The sequence below is a fragment of the Pollachius pollachius genome (assembly GCF_949987615.1).
Source record: "Pollachius pollachius genome assembly, chromosome: 11".
Taxonomy (NCBI): Eukaryota; Metazoa; Chordata; class Actinopteri; order Gadiformes; family Gadidae; genus Pollachius; species Pollachius pollachius.
The window spans coordinates 17077088-17094587 of NC_136944.1; the positions used below are offsets into that span (position 1 = coordinate 17077088).

Genomic DNA, 17500 nt, shown 5'->3' on the forward strand with positions numbered 1-17500 from the left:
CAGGGCTTAGGAAATGGAAGGCTGATCCCTCCGTGATGAAAGGGTCTGTCTGTCTGGAGCGACAGAGAAGGGCCAATTACCTGCGTCCTCTGCTGCTCTCCTCTACTTGGGGGGGAGGGGGGGGGGGTGCAGGTGGCATGCTTGGGTGCACACGTGCACAGCACACACACACACACGCACATAGTGTCAGCGGCGCACACACACAAACACGCGCGTGTGCACACAAAGCCGTATGCAAACACGCACAGATATACTACGCACAGATACTCACACACACTCTCACACACGCAGATGAACCAAAACAAACACACGTTCACATACACAGGGAAGGAACAACACACATCGACTTTATGCAGACACACACACACACACACACACAACCACATAAATAAACACACATACACACAAAGAGAAACCTATTTTATTCATGCAAACACAAACCCACACGCATATGCACACGGACACACACACACACACACACACACACACACACACATATACACACTCACACACACACATACACACACAACCACACACACAAACACCCACCAACTTTATGCAAACACATGGACAAAACATCCATAAACAACTTTATGCAGACACACACACACAAACACAACACAACACACACACCTAAACACACATACAAACACACAAAGACACACCCACTTCATCCAAACACATGGACACATACACACACACACACACACACATACACACACACACACACACACACACACACACACACACACATCCATAAACCCATGTCCACAAACAAACACACACACACACAGACCCACACACACACTCAGTTCAGTGGGCTGCTCTGAATGTTTGTGTCCCCCCTGTCTGACAAAACTGAATAAGATGTGACAATTTCAGACCGAGAACCGAAACAGAAAATTTGCATTGAAAAAAAAAGAAAAAGAGAAAGAAAAGGCATCGAGTCGTCGCCTTACCGAGCGGCGCTCAACTCGGCCACTTTTAATTACCCAGAGAAGGGGCGCGTCGGTCGCTTCAGATCCGCCTCAGCAGAGATTTGTGAAGATTAATTGAATTTGCTGCTGCTAATCGCTCCGGTAATACCCCATCGTTCATGTCTAGCGGGGGAGGGGGGGGCGGAGGAACCGCAGGACCATGCTCATCCCCCCCCCCGTCAATTCCCATTCTTTTCATTTCTGTTTTTTGGCGGAGCGAGGAAAAGTTTTAAATCGAAATTCAAAATGGCGGACGGTAGAGAGAGATATAGGTGTTGCCTGAGGATGGGTTGTTATGGCAGTTGTCGTGGGGGTGTGTGTGCAGCGGTGTTGACAGGTGTCTGTGTATGTGTGTGGTGTGTGTGTGTGTGTGTGTGTGTGTGCACATGTGTGTTTGCGTGTGTGTGTGTGTGTGCGTGTGCGTGTGTGTGTGTGATGCTGGCGTCTGACAGGGTCCTCTGTGCGTGTGTCACACAAAATGCTGTATTGCCAGTCAACCGAAACAGCGAGGCGACAGCTGTATCTCCACACGCACCGCTGTCGGTCGAGAGACGGAGAGACAGAGGGAGAGAGAGAGAGTGGAAGAGAGAGAGAGAGAGAGAGAGAGAGAGAGAGAAAGATAGAGAAAGGGTGAGCGAGAGAGAGAGGGAGAGAGAGTAAGACAGAGAGAGAGGGATAGAGGGAGAGAGAGATATTGGGGCGGCGCCGGTTGTCAAAGCACGATGTGTTTTTGGCCACCTGGGCAAGGGCAACATGAAATAAAGAAATAAAGCAGCTCCACAAACCGAGTCACATCATATCTCAGTGTGTGAAGCCTCCTGGGGCCGGCAGGGCTCTCCAGCCAGAACACAGGCAGACAAACCGGCTCTCCAGACCCTCCCGTGACACACTGTCACGGAGCGCTGTAGCCCACCGCACTGCATGAAGACATCAGCGCTGGACACACACACACAAGCACACACACTCAGCGACATACACACATACACTCAGACACATAGAGACATTTGCACATACACACACACACACGCACACAGTGACAGTCACGCACACAGCGACATACATATTCAGACAAACAGCAACATACGCATACACACACAAACTCTAGACACACAGCAACAAGCACACACACACACACACACACACAAACACATATTTAAAAACACAGTGACAAACACACAAACAGACACTCTCGCAAAATACTCATACACAAACAAATGCATACACACATGCAGAAATACACACACATATACTCCCACACATGTACACATTTAAATCCACACACATTTAAATACATACACATGCAAAAATACATACACACAAACGCAGAAAAGCACATGCAGGAATACACACGCACACACAGCGACACACAAACATCAACACACACAATCAAACACACACACACACACACACACACACACACACATGCTGCTAATGCTAGGAGGCAGTGCTCCGTAGCCCCTTACGCTGCAGTCCTAACACAGATATACGGCCAGTCCACGTAGATAAACCCTGCATGGAGGGTCTACAGTCAAACCCTGAGCACCACCCCCTCCCCACCCACCCCCAAGCCCGCTGCCGGCCCTACCAGCCAGCCCCCCGCACAAGCCAGGTGCTACATCATTATCGATTCCTGATGCTCTCCCATTGGGCGAGCGCGAGCCCCCGGTTGTCTTTGGTAGGCATAGCCCGAGCCATTAAGACCAGACCCCCTAAGCTTCTCGCCATTTCATCAGCCGTGATTTATCTTGTTAATATGCACGGGGCAGGTAGTTGAGGAACGGGCTTTTAAAAAGTGCCAACTCAGACCATATGGTATGGATCTCTCTCTTTCTCCCTTAACCCCCCCCCCCCACCCAACCACCACCCAACCACCACCCAACCACCACCCAACCACCATCCTTATATCAGCTCATTTTACATCCCGTGTTCCGCCTCGGATCGGCCCATGTTTCGCTGCCTTCAATTGATTCTTCTGTCACAAATGTATTGTGGCGGGGGGTGGGGTCGGGCGCAGTCTATTCATTACCAGATGTCGCCTTTTTTTGGGGGGGGACACAATGGCTGTGAAATTGATGGCTGGCGTGCCCAGGAAGAGTCAGCAGAAGGAATAAATGACATTGTAAAATGACAGGTTTGGGAGTCAGGGTGGGGGGGGGGGGGTTCCAAGGGATGAGGAGGAGAGGACTCTTTGATGTAGCAGAAGAGAGCGCGCGGGTCATTCATATGGATGGAGACACCACTCGAGGTGGGGCTCCTGAGTGGTGGTTGAACGACAAGCGGGCCGCTGGATTCCTTTTATCAGGTCTTTGTAAAGTTGTGCTGACTTCCCTGTAGGCTGGTGGGTGGAAGGCAGCGGAAATACAAACAGGGAGAGGGGGAGACGAAAGGGATGACATGCTTGCATCTCATGCATAAACAACGGAGGCCATGCGACAAAGGACTGTTAGTGTGTGTGTGTGTGTGTGTGTGTGTCTGTGTGTGTGTGTGTGTGTGTGTGTAGGTGTGTGTGTGTGTGTGTACGTACGGTTGTGTGGGTGTGTGTGTGTGTGTGTGTGTATGTACGGGTGTGTGTGCGTGTATGTACGTAGGGGTGTGTTTGGGTGTGTGTGTATTTATGTGTGTACGTGTGTGTGTACGTACGAGTTTGTCTGTGTGTGTGTTTGTGTGTGTGTGTGTGTGTGTGTGAGTGGGGCTCTGCACCAAGTGTTCAGCGTTAGCTACTCATGTGTAGCTAGCGAAAGACATTAGTCCGGGAGTAACTGATAGCCGTAGCTATGCAGAGCACTGAGCGGGACGAACAGGCCGGGAGGATATTGGCTCCCATCTCCAAAAGCCCCCTCGCTGAGACAAATGACTGACAAATTCAAGGTGGCCCAACATTAACCTGCCCTTCACTGTGATTGCATGCATCTTTGCTCCGTGTGTTTGTGGATGTGTGCTCTGCCCTTCTGTCGCTTTGATTTTCTTTTGCAGGAAATAAGAAGATTGGAAAATCACTCTTAAGTACTGACCAAATGTTCTGTTCTTCTTCCTCCTCCTCTTCCTCCTCCTTCTCCTCCTCCTCCTCCTCTTCTTCCTCCTCTCTTATCCTCCCTCTCTAGCTGCAAAGGACCTTTGACTATTTTCCTGCATGTTGACCTTTCTCTTTCTTTCGCTCACCGCCTTATTATCTCTGTCGTTCTCTCTCTCTCTCTGTCGTTCTCTCTCTCTCTCTCTCTCTCTCTCTCTCTCTCTATTTCTGCACGACCCTCTTCTGCCACTCCATAGCACTGCAAACACACCTCTATTGCACACACTCATCCATTAACTGGGTCATGTGTAAGACGTATTTATTGTTATTTATTCATATTCAATTACTTACAGACCACAAGACACATTTTTACATAGAATATTACACAATCTATTTATATATAAACACACACACATATATATAGATTGTGTAATATTATATGTGATAATCGTATTCGTATTTATTAATATATGCATACATACTTTTATTTATATATATCATGTATACAGCAGAAATATTAATAAGGTAATTCCTGTAAATCTCCCATAAAAAAAATATAAACCCAAGTAAACATGAGCATTGAAGAAAAATGTGTCAAGGGTTCCTCCTTGTTTATTGCGGTCCTGTTGTGATCCGTTGCCTCCGAAGTGTTAAGACGCGCTGGCAGAAGGTAAACAGGTCCTGATTTGACTCAGTGTTTATCCACGCAGCCTGCAGGGAAGTTAAAATTAGAGATTTCTTGCGGTTCAAACTTCTTTTTGTTTACCGCGCCTGGTCCGCCCCGGGACTCGAACACTGCGGCATCTTACACATCGCTCACTTTCATAAAGAAAACACAACCATTGTTACATTCACAATACAATGGGTAGCCTTTTGCTCACACTCTTAGCAACGCGGAATTCTCGATTCTCTGCTGGACTCCCGCTGCCACCATCCTGCGATTGTGTGGTCGATGGCTGTGATGAGTGGGCTAGCAATGGGGGATCCCCCCGTCTCCCAATGACCTAGGCTTCTAACCGTCGGCCAACCAACCCCCTCCCTCCTTCCCAGGCCTCAAGCGGCTCCTCAGGGTGCCTTTGCTTTTGTTTTTGGATCTTGACGTGAGAGAATGAAGCGATCGTTGCTGATCATAATTCTGAACCGCTGCCGGGACAATGGTGTAGCGCACCTCTTTCCCAGTAGCCGTGAACTCTCCCTTACCCCCATCCACTTCAACTTGAAGTCAACTTTTTTGTTTTTACCCTTTTTTTAATAGGTTCTTTCTCTCTTGTTATTTGCTCTTCATTATTCACCTCCTTCTCCTCTTCCTCCCCCTCAATACACAATCACTTCACAGAGTCCCGCTGAGACACACACACACACACATCCACACACACACACACACACACACACACACACACACACACATACACGCTCAAACATCCACACACACACACACACACACATACACGCTCAAACAGACACACACACACACACAAACACACACACACACATACATACAGACACACAAACAGTACCCACAGCAGGGACTTAGCATCCATGTGTCTTTGACATGTCGCATTCCCGGGAAGGATAGATATGATGGGCTCACACACACACAAAAAAACTCACACAAATTAGACAGAAAGCACAGCCACATCCCCAGATTCACAGCCTCGCACAGGCTTGTCACCAGAAGAGATATGTGTGTCCATGACAGTGTGTGAAATGCATAGCGGACATGTTTCTCTGCTGCTTCCAACTGCCACCAGATCCCCTTTTTCTCACCCTAACACAGACACGCACAAAAACATCACACACACACACACACACACACACACACACATACACACACGCACACACAGAATCACACACACACAACGACACAAACACAGATAAACACAACCTCACACATACACATGTACACACACACACGCACACACACACACACACACACACACACACACACACACACACACACACACATGCATCCAAACTTAAATATAACATAACCTCACACATACACATACACATAGACACACACAACAAAATCTACACACACTGATGAACACAACCTCGCATGACACATATCACACACATGCCTGCAAACTTATATAAAAAACCTCACACATGCACAAACACACACTCACACATATACATAAACACACACACACACACACACACACCAGAAAAACGAACACACACCGATACACACCAAGATTCACACCTTCAACACACAGGCGTCACGGCCGTGGCGGTGGCCCTAGCCCCAGCAGGTGCTAAAGAGAGTCCTTGGGACCATCTGAAGAGAATAGCTTCCCCACCTGGCCTTAGCTGACTCGCACATGGGCAGCCGTGGCTCCCAGGGAGCCTCAACATTGATCAGCTGAGAGCAGTGTCTGCTGGCTGCAGACACTGCTCTCAGCTCGTGTCTTTCCAGCCTTTTCCCTCTCCACTGCTATCCCAGCACCAGCACCGCCTCGCCCTCCACACATCTCTTTGTGTCTGTCTGGCTTTCTGAGGCGTTCCACGCTGTCAGTTTCAAGCCTCCCCCCCACCCCCCCCACCCCAACCCCACCAAAACACCACCAGCACCACCACCACTCCAACCCCCACGACCACAACCCCCCCTCTGCGCTCTCTGCTTCCCGCCATTGATGAGCCAGACTCAACTGGGCACGCCATCAGCTCCTCATTGATTGGCCGGTCGATGGACTGAGTGTTTTTGAGTGTTTTATTTTCTCCTTTTCTTTTTTTTTTCTTTGGTGCGCTTTCTTGCTCTCTCGCTGGCTGCCGGCTGTGTAGATCTGCCTATTATTTAAACATTAGGGGGCCCCAGCTCAATGAAGACACTGGCTTTGCTTATTGATGGTGCCAGCTTATGCAGAGGAGGTGGGGTTGGGGGGGTTTAGGGGGTCTGCGTACAGGGAGCCCCCCACAGTTCCTCTTTGGAAGCAGAAGTGCGTTCTGGCTCCCGGTCTCAGAACATAAAAAGCCTTGCCATGGGTTTGTTCTGGCCGTGTACAGCCAGCGCAGGCTGATTCTGCTCATTAGTTGTCCTTAATTGGCCTGTCAGGATGGTTTACTCCAAAATCCATCGTTTTCTTTTTTCTTTAAATCTTTCACTGGGACAGAGGAGGCCAAACTCTGCTTTGCAAGGCAAGGCTGCTGCAGACACTCTCACATCACGAGCCCATCTTCAATCACCTCCACCACCGTTCATCCCCACGCCCATGCTAACCACAAACAAACACACACACACACACACACACACACACACACACACACACACACACACACACACACACACACACCGCTTCTCTCTGTCTTTCAGTCTTTGCTTGCCTCCACAGCTGAAGAGGACCAGCGTCGCACAGATCTCTCTCTCTCTCTTTCTCCCCCTTCCCCCCTCTCCCTCTCTCCCCCACAAGCAGGTCTACGGGTGTCGGAACCGAAGGAGGGCTTCGGCGCTGGGTGGGGGGTGGGGGTCAGGGTGGGAGGGGTCAGGTGGGGTGGGTGTGGTAGAGTGTGGAGCGGAGGAGTGTGGGTGGGAGGGTGAGGAGACTAGGTTAGGAATCGAAGGAAGGATGGGGGAGGCGGGAGGGTGTAGGGGGTTGAGAGTGTGTGGTTTAGAGGGGAGGTGGAGCGGGGGGGGGGACTTTAGCTGACAGCTGAGAAGGGAGTGGTGTCATCTGTCATGGAAGCCGTCCCTTTCCTTTGAGTAGTCAACCGTAGCGCAGAAGCATCTTGTTGAAGACAAATACAGTAGAGAGGAAGGTTTTAGCGTTTTATTTAATCTCAATTTTCTCTTTTTTCCTGCACCTGTTTTCCTTTTGTTCACTTTGCTTTCTATCTCTCTCTCTCTCTCTCTCTCTCTCTCTCTCTCTCTCTCTCTCTCCTCTCGTTTTCCTCTCATTCCCTTTCCCTCTTCTTCTTTTTCTTCTTCTTCTTCTTCTTCTTCTTCTTCCTCTTCTCCGTCTCTCCATTTTTCCGATGCTTGAATAGAAGTGGATCAAAAAGGTAAAGACCCCAATGAACATAAAAACCACAGCTCGCCCCGTCCGCCCTCCCGTCCTCCTGCTCCCCCTCTCCCTCTCTCCCTCCCCCCCTCCCTCTCTCCCTCCCTCCAACCTCCTCTCATCCCCCCCCTCCCTTACCCAGCACCTTGTGTAGTGGTCATGTTTGATGTTGATATCCCTCTTACCCTGCCTATCTCTCTCTCTCTCTTGCTCTCTCTCTCTCTCCCGCTCTTTCTGTCTCTCTCTCTCTCTCTCTCTCTCTCTCTCTCTCTCTCTCTCTCTCTCTCATGCTCCTCCGTCTCCCCCCAATAATCCCTCTCTTTCTGGCTTTCTCTCACTTATAACTAAAGAAAAACCTCTAAAATCCTTCCAGATTCCCTCCTTGGCTCTGATGACACCAGTTTGAATTGCACAAAACAATCATCACTCGCAACTATGCCTACACACAATCACCGCCCTCCCCCCCCCCCCCCCCACACACACCCCACCGCACACACACACACAAACATACACACACACGCACACACACACACACACACACACACACCCCCCCACCCACCCACACACACAAACACAAACACACACACGTTTTACGCTGATGAACAAACACACACATTTGCATTGACATAAAGGCAGTGAGAGAATCTAAAAGAGATAAATCTGCGATGAACCCCATTCTTTCTCTATTAAACGAAGAATGAATCGGTTCTTCATACACCTCAGCCCCCACAACATGCATCCCCATCACAGTCATGGATGGAAAGCTCTGCTCTTCCATCCCATTCACTAACCATCTCTCTTCCTCGCTCACACAAGCCGTTGACCCATACACAACCAATGACTGGTCACTCATGTTGAGTTGGGTTTCTCTTCCTTTCTGTATTGTGTATTTGCCAATTGATTTGACCAAAGTCTCTCACTCCAGTCCCTACAGAGCTCAAGTAATTTCTCTCCTCCTCCTCCTCCTCCTCCTCCTCCTCCTCCTCCCCCACCTCCTCCTAACATCTCCTAACATTTCTCACAGGCTTACTTCCTTCATGTCTTTCCCAAAAGTTTTTTAGCTGCTAAGGACTTTTTAAAGTTTCTTTTTTACCACCCAACAGAAATGTAAATGTAGGATTTCGCACAGTAAATGGCCCGAGATGGTGGCATCATTTAAAGTGTCCCATTTTCAGGTTCTTCAGTGTCCATAACTATATTTCTATCCGTCTGTCTATTTCTATCTTTCTGTCTATCCATTTAGCTCTCCATCTATCTATCTGTCTGTCTATCTATCTATCTATCTATCTATCTATCTATCTATCTATCTATCTATCTATCTATCTATCTATCTATCTATCTATCTATATATATGTATATCTGTCCGTCTATCCATCTATCCATATATCTGTCTATCTATCTATTTATCTATCTATATATCTATCTATCTTTCTATTTATCTATCTATCTATCTATCTATCTATCTATCTATCTATCTATCTATCTATCTATCTATCTATCTATCTATCTATCTATCTGTCTGTCTGTCTGTCTGTCTGTCTGTCTGTCTGTCTGTCTGTCTGTCTGTCTGTCTGTCTGTCTGTCTGTCTATAGTTCCTCCTCAGTCACCCTAATCAGTTAACCCTCGTTGGTTCTCTCATTCAGCCTCTGCCTTCCTCCCTGGCTCCGTCTCTCGCTCATCTTATCTCCGTGTCTCCGCTCATCTCTCTCTCACTCTCTCTCTTTCTCTCCCTCTACTTGATTTATCTCTCAGATCTTACATCCGGCCTTCACACGCAGCTGCCGGCTCTTTAAACCCCCCCCCCACACACACACACACACACACCACACACTCGTTACACCCTGTCTTCCTCTTCTTTCCTAGTCTCTCTCTCTCCCTCCCTCCCTCTCTCTCTCTCTCTCTCGACAGTTTGCCGCTGCTACCCCTCTCTCTACACATGCACTGTGACCTTGTTTTTCTCTCCCTTCTCCCACCCTCCATGTCACCTCACCCCGGGCCCCTCCTCCCCTGGTCTTCCCCCTCACCATCACCAGAGGACCCCAGATGGGGCTGAGGGAGAGGGGAGGAGAGTTTGGGTGGGGCGGGGAGGGGGAAGGATCCTTTTACAGTAATGGCTACTCTGATTCTACCAGGACCTCTACTCCTCGGCAAAACTCTCACAATGGCGCAATCAGTGTGGCCCCAAGCCTCTCTCTCTCTCTCTCTCTCTCTGACCAAAAAACGAAAAAAAAAATACAAAGCCTCTGATGGGAAGCAGGAGGGCGGAGCCAGTCGCCACGGCGATGGCCACAAAGGAGAGTAGCGGTCCCATCAGAGGCAGCCGGCCCATAAGGTCTTCACCCTGCTCTCTGGAAGCAGGCCTCCTCCTCCCTCCTCCCTCCACCCCCACCTGAACCCCGACCTCCAATCCACCTACCCAAACCCCACCCCCCACCCCAAAAAAATCCTCCCCCTCTGTCGGCTCTCCGGGGCTATATTCATCCATCAGAGGAATTAACTTACATAACCTGTGCTATCAACTGGTTGACGGCTCCCTTGATCTGCCTTCTGTGTCTACGGTTCGTCATTTACATGGTTTATGTCCACTCATGTTTTTTATTGCATTCCGTCCCCACCGTTCATTATTTAACAGCCAAAAACCAAATCAACACAACAACAACAACATCAGCGGCCATTTTGGTATCTCTGTGCTCTTTGCGTTGGACTGCCGCTGGCTCCAGCCCTTAACTCCCTTACTTGTTGTTTTCTTTTGTATTTCTTGCTCTCTGTCAATCCCAGAAGCTCCCCAATCTCCCCCCCCCCCCCCCCCCCCCCCCCCCCCCCCCCCCACACACACACACACACACACACACACACACACTGACACCTCACCTATCTCAACCCATTTCTGCACTATACCAGATCCACTTCCGAACCCATCCAGTGTCTGTTTGGTGTGAGTAAACAGCCACGGCTGTCTGTGTGCTCTTCCTGTGGGCCTCCGACTGCTTGATGCTGATGGACAGCTGGTGCTCTTGCTGTTGATGGGGACCTCATAACGATCCTGTCCTGTCCTTGACAATGAATGTACTATGACAGGTTAACACCCGTCGACAGTCAGGCTACGTTGAGATGACACTGGCTGGAACGGCTTCTCCCTTCTTCCATTCCTTCCTTGTTTTTTCCTCCTTTTTGTCCTTTTGTCCGTACCTCCTTTCCCTTGTTTGCTTTCTTCCTGCTTGCTTCCTTCCTTGGGCCTTTTTCAATCGGTCCGTCGTTCTTTCTTTCCTTCCATTCTTCCTACCTTTTCTTATTTTCCTCCTTCCATATATCCTTCCTTATTTTCCATACTCCCTCCATCCCTCCCTCCCTATTTGCCTCATTCCTGCCTTCCTTCCCTTCCTTATTTTTCTTATTTCCTTCCCTCCTTCCTTTTTTTCTTCATGACGTTCCCTCTTTCCTTTCTCTCCTCCCTTCCTTCCTACCCCCTTCCTCATTTCCTCCCTTCTTTCCTTCCCGCTTCCTCCTTCTTCTTCCTCCTTCCTTCCCTCCTTCCTTCCTTATTTTTCTAATTTCCTTTCCTCCTTTCATTATTTTCTTCATGCCCCCCATTCTCCCTCCCTCCCTCCTTTTCCTTCTTTCCTTCCTTTCCTTCCTTTCTTATTTCCTCCCCTCCTTTCATTATTTTACTCAGGCCCTTCCATCATTCCCCATCCTTTCTCGCCTCCTTGCTCCCTGTCTCCTCCTCACTCTGTCGCCACCTGCTCTCAGCCTGTCTCTCTCTGTAGCCTGACAGCCCAGCAGAGCCCCACATCATTATTTGCTTTATCACTGCTGACAGGACTGAACTGATCTATTTCACTACTTTCACCCCAGGCGTTTCTGCCGGCAAGGGAGCGAGGAAAGGAATTAATGCTAGACCGTTTTTTTTTTTTTTTTCTCGCCTATTCCCCGTCAGCCTTTCAGCAGGAAACACAAGGAGAAGGCATTCTTCACGGTAACAGCCCGTGAGACAAACAAACGTTTGATTCATTGTGTTTTGCGCGCAGAGAGAAAGAGAGAGAGGGGAGAGAGGGAGAGAGAGAGAGTCAGAGAGGGCGAGAGAGAGAGAGAGAGAGAGAGAGAGAGAGAGAGTCAGAGAGAGAGAGAGAGAGAGAGAGAGAGGAGACCCTGCATAGTGTGAAAAGAGTCGATGAATAAAGACCAGGTATATATAGAGACGGTATGGGAAGAGAGAGAGGGAGATAGAGAGGCGGGAAGGGGAGAGACAGTGTGTCGCTATAGAGACGACAGCGACGATGGCGGTGGCGAATCAGGTAGCGGCACCTCATTAGGAATGACCCACCGCACGCCGTCCGGGTCACATGGCTTCGGCGGTGACGGCGCAGGCGTGCTATTGGCCGCCCTGGCAGAGATAGAGCGGTGTCAGGCTCGAACTGTAAATGGGAGCAGGTCAGAGCGTTGTTAGGGCCCTGTCGCACACACACACACACACACACACACACACACACACACACACACACACACACACACTTACGGACCTCTTTTATGGGCAGACAGCACCACTGGGAGGCTGAAGTCCCTCAGCAGGGAATACAGAGAGATCGATTAAACGAGAGAGAGGGAGTGAGAGAGAGAGAGAGAGAGAGAGAGAGAGAGAGAGGGAGTGAGAGAGAGAGAGAGAGAGAGCGAGAGAGAGAGAGAGAGAGAGAGAGGGAGTGAGAGAGAGAGAGAGAGAGAGAGAGATAGAGAGAGAGAGAATGAAAAGAGGAGAGAAGGAACCTAAAGGGGGCAGCGGCGTGGACGGTAGGCCCACCCTTCGCTGTAGCGACGCGGCGCCATAGCTCATTGTTCACGCTACTTTTGTCCGGATTGTCAGTGCGTGTGAGGATTGGGGGGAGGTATAGGAGAGGGGGGGTTGTGGCGCGCGGGCCTGTCCGTCACGGGCTATATCGGCGGCGTTCGGGGAGTCTCTGTAGGCCTTGTTCTGGCCCACTTCCCTGTCACTCAGTGTCAGCACGCGTCTCAGAGTGAGAGATAGGACGGACTCTTTCAATGGCCGCTATCTTTGGTCGTAGCCCTGCGTTTGGTCTCAGTAAAGAGTATTGTCTGGAGGGAACATTTGAGTGCATAAAAGGCACAAAACACGACACCTGCCCCTTTGTCTGTCTCTGTTTGCGTGTGCCCTGTGTGTACGTGCATGTGTGGTAGTGTGTTTGTGTGTGTGTGTGTGCGTGTGTGTGTTATCTGTTTTAGGTGAATGCAATCAGAAGTGTTGGAACCATTTATGGTTGTATGTGTGATTGTGTTTTTTTCATTTTTTTTGCATTATATTCCTGGGTTTTCATCCCAAAAGTAAAAAGGAAAGAATTGTGTTTTTTTTTCCCTTCTATGCTTTGACCCCCCACCCTCTTCTCCTGAGAGGAGCTGGAGACCCAATGGAAACACTCTCCACTCCCGCGGACTCCGTGAAACTCTCCTACTGCTCTCATTATCTTTCTCCAACTCCCTCTCTCTCCCTTTCACAGATTAACTGACTCAAATTCTCATTTCACAGGAAATAACCTATTTACTATCGCTTTCTCTCTTCTCTTGTGTGCACACTGTGTGGCAACCCAGGGAATCAGGGGTTGAGCTCCTCAATAAATTAATAGGCGTGGACAGAAAAACGACTGGCGAAAAAAATAAATAAAGTGACAGGGAAGGCGAGGGAGAGAAGTGATTCTTAAAAGACGGCATGAAACTGACATTTGCTTTTTCCGTGACAGCTTGTTTTCCTTGAAGGGCCCCTATTTCTAAATATCTCAGAATGAAGTCTGAATCTGATTGCAATTCTGATACCTATTACCACCCGCTGGGATGTTGATAAGCCATTACGAGCGAATTCCCAGTTTCATTGACTGTAATAGCGACACATCACACATTGAGGGTGGACGGATGGACAGATAGACGGATGGACACACCTTATCCAGTGACCCATCCATCCATCAATAGATAGACACGTTCTCCCTCCAACATCCAGCCTACATCTAGTCACACCCGTAGCTACTGGGAAGTGGATAACATCCCCTAAAGAAAAGAACGTTGTTGGACTCCATCTTAAGCGTGCCTTCAGGGCTTTTGCTTTGTTAACGAGGCGGCGCTTGCTTGGGCAGAAGAAGAAGAAGAAAAAGAAAAAAAAAACATAAACAAAGAGCAGGTTAATCACTGCACTTAAAAAACAAGTCACACTCGGTGCACAATAGTCTCCCTCTATCGGACACTTCTCAAAGGACCATCTGACTGGTGCCTCGGAGCTGGCAGCCCTCCAGCCCGCTAGCCCTCAGACGCAGGGGGGGTTTAGCCTGGTCCGCTGATTACCTGATAGGCTGCAGGTGTGTCCGGGCCTAGCAGCCAATTGGCTGCAGCAGCTGAAGTGGGTCGTGTCTGTTCTCCTAGCATGAGCTCCTGGCACGGAAGGCCTCCACCCCCGGAGGCCTTGGCTCCTCCTGGTTTGCTACGGCACACAATGCATTCTCCACAATGCATCCACCTTCACGCCTTCTCCTCCTCTCTCTTCCCTTCTTTATCTCCCTCCGAACAGCACGTAGGCGATCTCCGAAAGCACTTTTACCCCAATGCTCGCTCGCCAGTTGTACACACACACACACACACACAGACACACACACACACACACACACACAAACACACACATCTGCTTTAAACACAGGTGCGCAAACGAAAAACCCTGCATACAATAGCAGCACAGCACCTCGGACAGATCAACAAACGGTGCCCCGAGGCAACCGGTACACACACAAACACACTGACACACACACACACACACATACACACACACACACACACACACACACACACACACACACACACACACACACACACACAAAAGCAAGACCGCACACACACACACACACATACACACACACACCCACAAACATCAAGCGCACACAGACACACACACCCACCCACACACATACACACACTCACTCACAATAACAGGCCATTACTGGTCCAAGTTAGACAGAGGGGTTCCATGTCATGCTCCATACTGTCCCCCAAGCTTCCGGGGCTGTGCACCTGCCAGTAGCAGGTGTGCATTTCAATTAGAGCACACTATTCTCAGTGGTCAACGAGTCCGGCAGGCAGGCAGTCTATTGATGAGGGCTTGGACGTGATCTCAGCCAGCAAAGACCTTATGCACGCATAGCTTGAACAGAATACCCGGAGACACACACACACGCGCACACAGACACGCGCACACACACACACACACACACACACATACACACACACACGCACACACAGACAAACACACACACATATAGGAAAAAAAGAAAACACACACAAACACACACACAGGCAGGAACAGACGCAAGCACATATGAATGGGCAGGTATGCAGGAAACACACACACATACACACACACAAACACTCACTCATGGGTTTACAGGAACAAACACACACACACACACGTAAGAATACAACCATGCATGAGTAGGTGTCCAGGAACAAACACACACACAGACACATGGATGCTAGCCTTGCATCAGCAAAATGGCACGCACATACTCACACAGAAATTCAAATGGTCTCATTCACATAAAGCCACAGGAGAAAGCCATTCTTACCTTCCTCCCCAAGATTAGCATACAAGGGGGCCTGAGGAAAATCAAAGTGTAATCTTAAATGTTACCAGAGCATCGACACATAAGGAGTGAACGCTCCATGGATTTCACTAGACAGCAAAAAGCCTAAATTTAGCCTTAAGCTGTCAGCGTTCCCTTCTAATTGCATTACCAGTCAATCAGAAATGGTTGTTTGAGACTAATGGGGATATTTACTGTCATTGCTTTGAGGTTTCCTGTGGCTTTCATCACGTCAAACCACACGCACCTCATATTGACGAGCTATGGCTGACCCTGCGCCTGGAGAAAGAGCCAGATAAATTAAAGATAAATAAACCAGACTCGATCGTTATGGCGGTATTTCCATGCCAGTGTTGCGGTAATTTGCTAGCGTACGATCGTATTAAAAGCCCAGGATAAGGTATGTTTCATTTGCAAGGTATAGCAGAGTGAGCAAGTGCACCACTGGCCACGTTGCAACCCTGTACTGATTAGGACTGCGAGGATCTCCATGGCTATTTTTATTAATCTAATAACACACTACCACACATAACTCTAAGCTAACTCTACTTTACACCAGAAGACGATGGGTGTCAGGCCGAATAGTTAACAGCACTATGTCGCCCTAATTCAACAAGACACCAGTACTGTCTCTGGGATACTATTTTGGACTAACACTGGTTTCACCGGCCTGTTTAGTTCTCTAAGGAGGGAGGCACGGGAGGAGGGAATGGAGAGAGGGAATGGAGAGAGGGATGGAGGAAGGAATATATGCAGTGGTAAATATGGAGGGAGAGTTGGTAAACTACGGAGGAAGTGGGGACTGCTTGGATGGCAGGTCAGAGTTAATGAATCGCCACCAGGTGCAGAATGCACAGTGTGAAGTGACTGTCTGACTGTGTCCATTATGTGGACATTAGCACACAAGCATATTTTTAGTTTATTTGTTCTCACATATTTATTTTTGGTCGCATGTGTGTATGTGTGTGTGTGTATGTGTGTCTGTGTGGGAGGGTGGCTGTGTCTGCGTGTGCAAATGTGCAGATACAAGTGTGACTGTATGTGTGTGTGTGTGTCGGTGTGTGTGCCTGTGTGTGTGTGCTCAAAACTTAACCACCCCATAATGCAGCTGCCCGGGAGCCCTGATGAGCACCCTATGACACAAGGACCCTCCCGGCCCCGCAGCTCATTAAAATAAACAGCGGCAGCACACACACACACACACACACACACACACACACACACCCACACACACACACACAGGGGGAGGCAGCAGCCGTTGTGCAGCGCTGCACTGTAGATAATGGTGGAGAGAGAGCGGGGAAAGACAGCAAGTGAGGAAGAACCACAAACTGTTAGTCCCTGCAGTGGAGCCGTAATGGGGACTGCGATCGGGGACACACTGATACCAATTTAGCAAAGGGTCAGCAAAGGTCGCGTTCAACCCCCCCCCCCCCAAAAAAAAAATCCCCATCATCACGTAGTATTTCTCGGGAGCCATGGCGGCCAGCAGGATTGTATTAGGGGTACATTTCATTTCGGAATGATGACAAGCCGTGATAGATTCTGGTCTAGTTTTTGCTCGTTCCCGGGGTTTGTTATTTACGACGGGGGTTGCAGCCAAGGGATTCTTCCACTTTTTTCTTCCCGTACAGTGTGGCTTTTTCTCCTTTACTGTGGAGGAGAATAGTACGCGCACTTTGCCTTCAAACCGTCAACAACCATCTGCAATGCCGCACGGGCGCCCTTATCGGCGAACAAGCTAGACGGCAGATTAGCTGGCAGCTGTGGATGGTTCCGCATTTGAAGACCGCAAGTTCGTTTAGGGACGTGGAGGGGGGCATGTTCCTTTATTAGCTTGTCCTTAAGCAAATCCAGGTTTAGCTTTTGGGTCACCGATACACAGCGAG

The 17500-nt window shown here is 49.2% G+C and overlaps 1 protein-coding gene across 1 annotated transcript in view; it reads left to right on the forward strand.

Moving 5' to 3' along the window:
• The window catches only part of adgrl1a (adhesion G protein-coupled receptor L1a), a gene marked incomplete at both ends in the record, with an annotated part of 59161 nt that overhangs the window by 21554 nt on the left and 20107 nt on the right, over positions 1–17500 (forward strand). Inside the window, 1 exon segment of the mRNA XM_079746161.1 lies at positions 7972–7986. Within this exon segment, the coding sequence (XP_079602287.1) occupies positions 7972–7986 (15 nt within the window).